General features: G+C 46.7%; 1 protein-coding gene across 1 annotated transcript in view; it reads left to right on the forward strand.

Annotated features, from left to right (window-relative positions):
• The window catches only part of JPT1 (Jupiter microtubule associated homolog 1), an 18,275-nt gene extending 17,667 nt beyond the window's left edge, over positions 1-608 (forward strand). Inside the window, exon 5 of the mRNA XM_004374157.2 lies at positions 337-608. Within this exon, the coding sequence (XP_004374214.1) occupies positions 337-485 (149 nt within the window). The 3' untranslated portion in view covers positions 486-608. The remainder of the gene's footprint in view (positions 1-336) is intronic.
• The last annotated feature ends 1,338 nt before the right edge of the window (positions 609-1,946 follow it).

Raw genomic sequence — 1,946 nt, forward strand, 5'->3', positions numbered from 1 at the left:
CATTAACTAGTTGCTGCTGAATCAACTCATGGCGCCCCCACGTGTGTCAGAATAGAACTGCGCGCCCTAGGGGTATCAATGGCTGATTTTTCAGAAGTAGATCACCAGGCCTTTCTTCCGAGGTGCCTCTGGGTAGGCTTTCAGTTAGCAACAGAATGTGTTGCACCCCCCACCCCAAGGACTCCATTAATTCCGGGTGGTGGGAACATGCTTGATGATTGTTTTCTTCTTTATACCTTTAGGTATATTTCCAACCATCCTCAAAAAAAAAAAGAAACCTTAGACTCCTAACTGGAAATGGTTATGCGTTTTACTTTTGTTTTTCTGTTATCCTAGAAACTGCGGACACAGAGCTGCCAGCCAGCCTGGGACAGAGCGAGGAGAAGCCTGTGCCTGCTGCCCCTGTGCCCAGCCCGGTGGCGCCGGCCCCCGTGCCGTCCCGAAGGAACCCGCCCGGCGGAAAGTCCAGCCTGGTCCTGGGTTAACCCCAACCGTCTGGACCCCGTCCTTCTGTGTGTTTGTTTTCTCCATGCTTGTGAACTGCACAACTTGAGCCTGACTGTACATCTTTTTGGATTTGTTTCATTAAAAAAGAAGCACTTTATGTACTGCTGTCTTTTTTATTTAATTTATTTTATTTTTATTTTTCCTTTTTAAAGAACAGGTTCCTCTCTCTGTCCTGACTCCTTCGGGTCTGTTGGCCATGGCATGAGTGTTTTCTAGAAGTAGATTTGAGGGAAAGCTTTGTGACACTTAGTAATGTGTTTCTAAGAACAAATAATTTAGGTCCAGATGTGTTAGAGGATCTTTTGTACTGAGGTTTTTTAAACCCTTTTCTTGTCAGCTTTACTTGGGTTTACCACGCCTTGACTGGGCAGACCAGTGAACAGTCCACAGGCACCGTTCCGCCCCCGCCCCTGACACACCAAGCATTCTTGACGCAGAACCTTCCCCTGGGTGTTGCCCTAACTTAACCAGTGTCCTTTGCTAGAAAGCATCTCCTATTCCACTGTGCCATACGGGACAATTGAGGCCTGTGCCTCATGCCTTGCTGCCTGCAAAGCAAAGCCAACTGCCTTGTTTAATTTAAGAACTAAGCCAGTTCTTACCATGACTGGCTGGCAAGCAAAGCCTGCTGCTCCCTCCCACACAGAGGAAGGTTTAGGACGCAGAACCAGACTGACAGGAACCAAGCGTGAGGTGAGTCTCACAGAAGTGGGGCTTCTCCAGGGATGGGTGCCATGGGGAAGCATTTTTCCTTATAACTTGATGCTGTGTGCATGATGCTGGTGCTTGACCATGACCTGAAAGTCTTATCTTGAAAATGTGTGTTGTACTTCACAATCCTGGACTGTCGCTTCAAGTAAACAATATACACATTTTGAAACATCGTGTCCCGCGTCTTCATTTCCAGATGGCGTCAAGTCTTTTTTTCCTGCCTGTTGAGTTGCTTTTTTTCTTTGTTACTGTAAACCATGCTGCCCACTCATTTGAGGAGTCATTTGAAGTTAAAACAGATTATTGAAGGCCCGGAGAGAAATGGGCTTCTCCCTAGAGAAAATTCTGTAATGAAAATGGGTTTAAGCTCATAGAATGAGTTCAAAGTACCAACGTTATCATTAACTCTTGAGATCTATAGTAATCAAATACAGGAATAATATGTTTAACTGATAGCTGAAGATAGTGATTAGCCAACATGTGTTAGACTCTACCAGTTACCCTCTGCGCTGGGTCATAACATCTAAAATTTCCAGTCCTCTCCACCTCTGAGGTGCCTCGCGATGGTGGGTGGTCAAAGAGGAGAGCGAAGGAAGGAGGAGCGACCTCATTAGCAGGTAGTGACAGGAGTCAGGGAGCCCTGGTGGCGCAGTGGTTAAGAGCTCGGCTGCTAACCAAAAGGGTGGCAGTTTGAATCCACCAGTGGCTCCTTGGAAATCCTATGGTGC

This window comes from Trichechus manatus, unplaced genomic scaffold, assembly GCF_000243295.1.
Source record: "Trichechus manatus latirostris isolate Lorelei unplaced genomic scaffold, TriManLat1.0 scaffold00028, whole genome shotgun sequence".
Taxonomy (NCBI): Eukaryota; Metazoa; Chordata; class Mammalia; order Sirenia; family Trichechidae; genus Trichechus; species Trichechus manatus.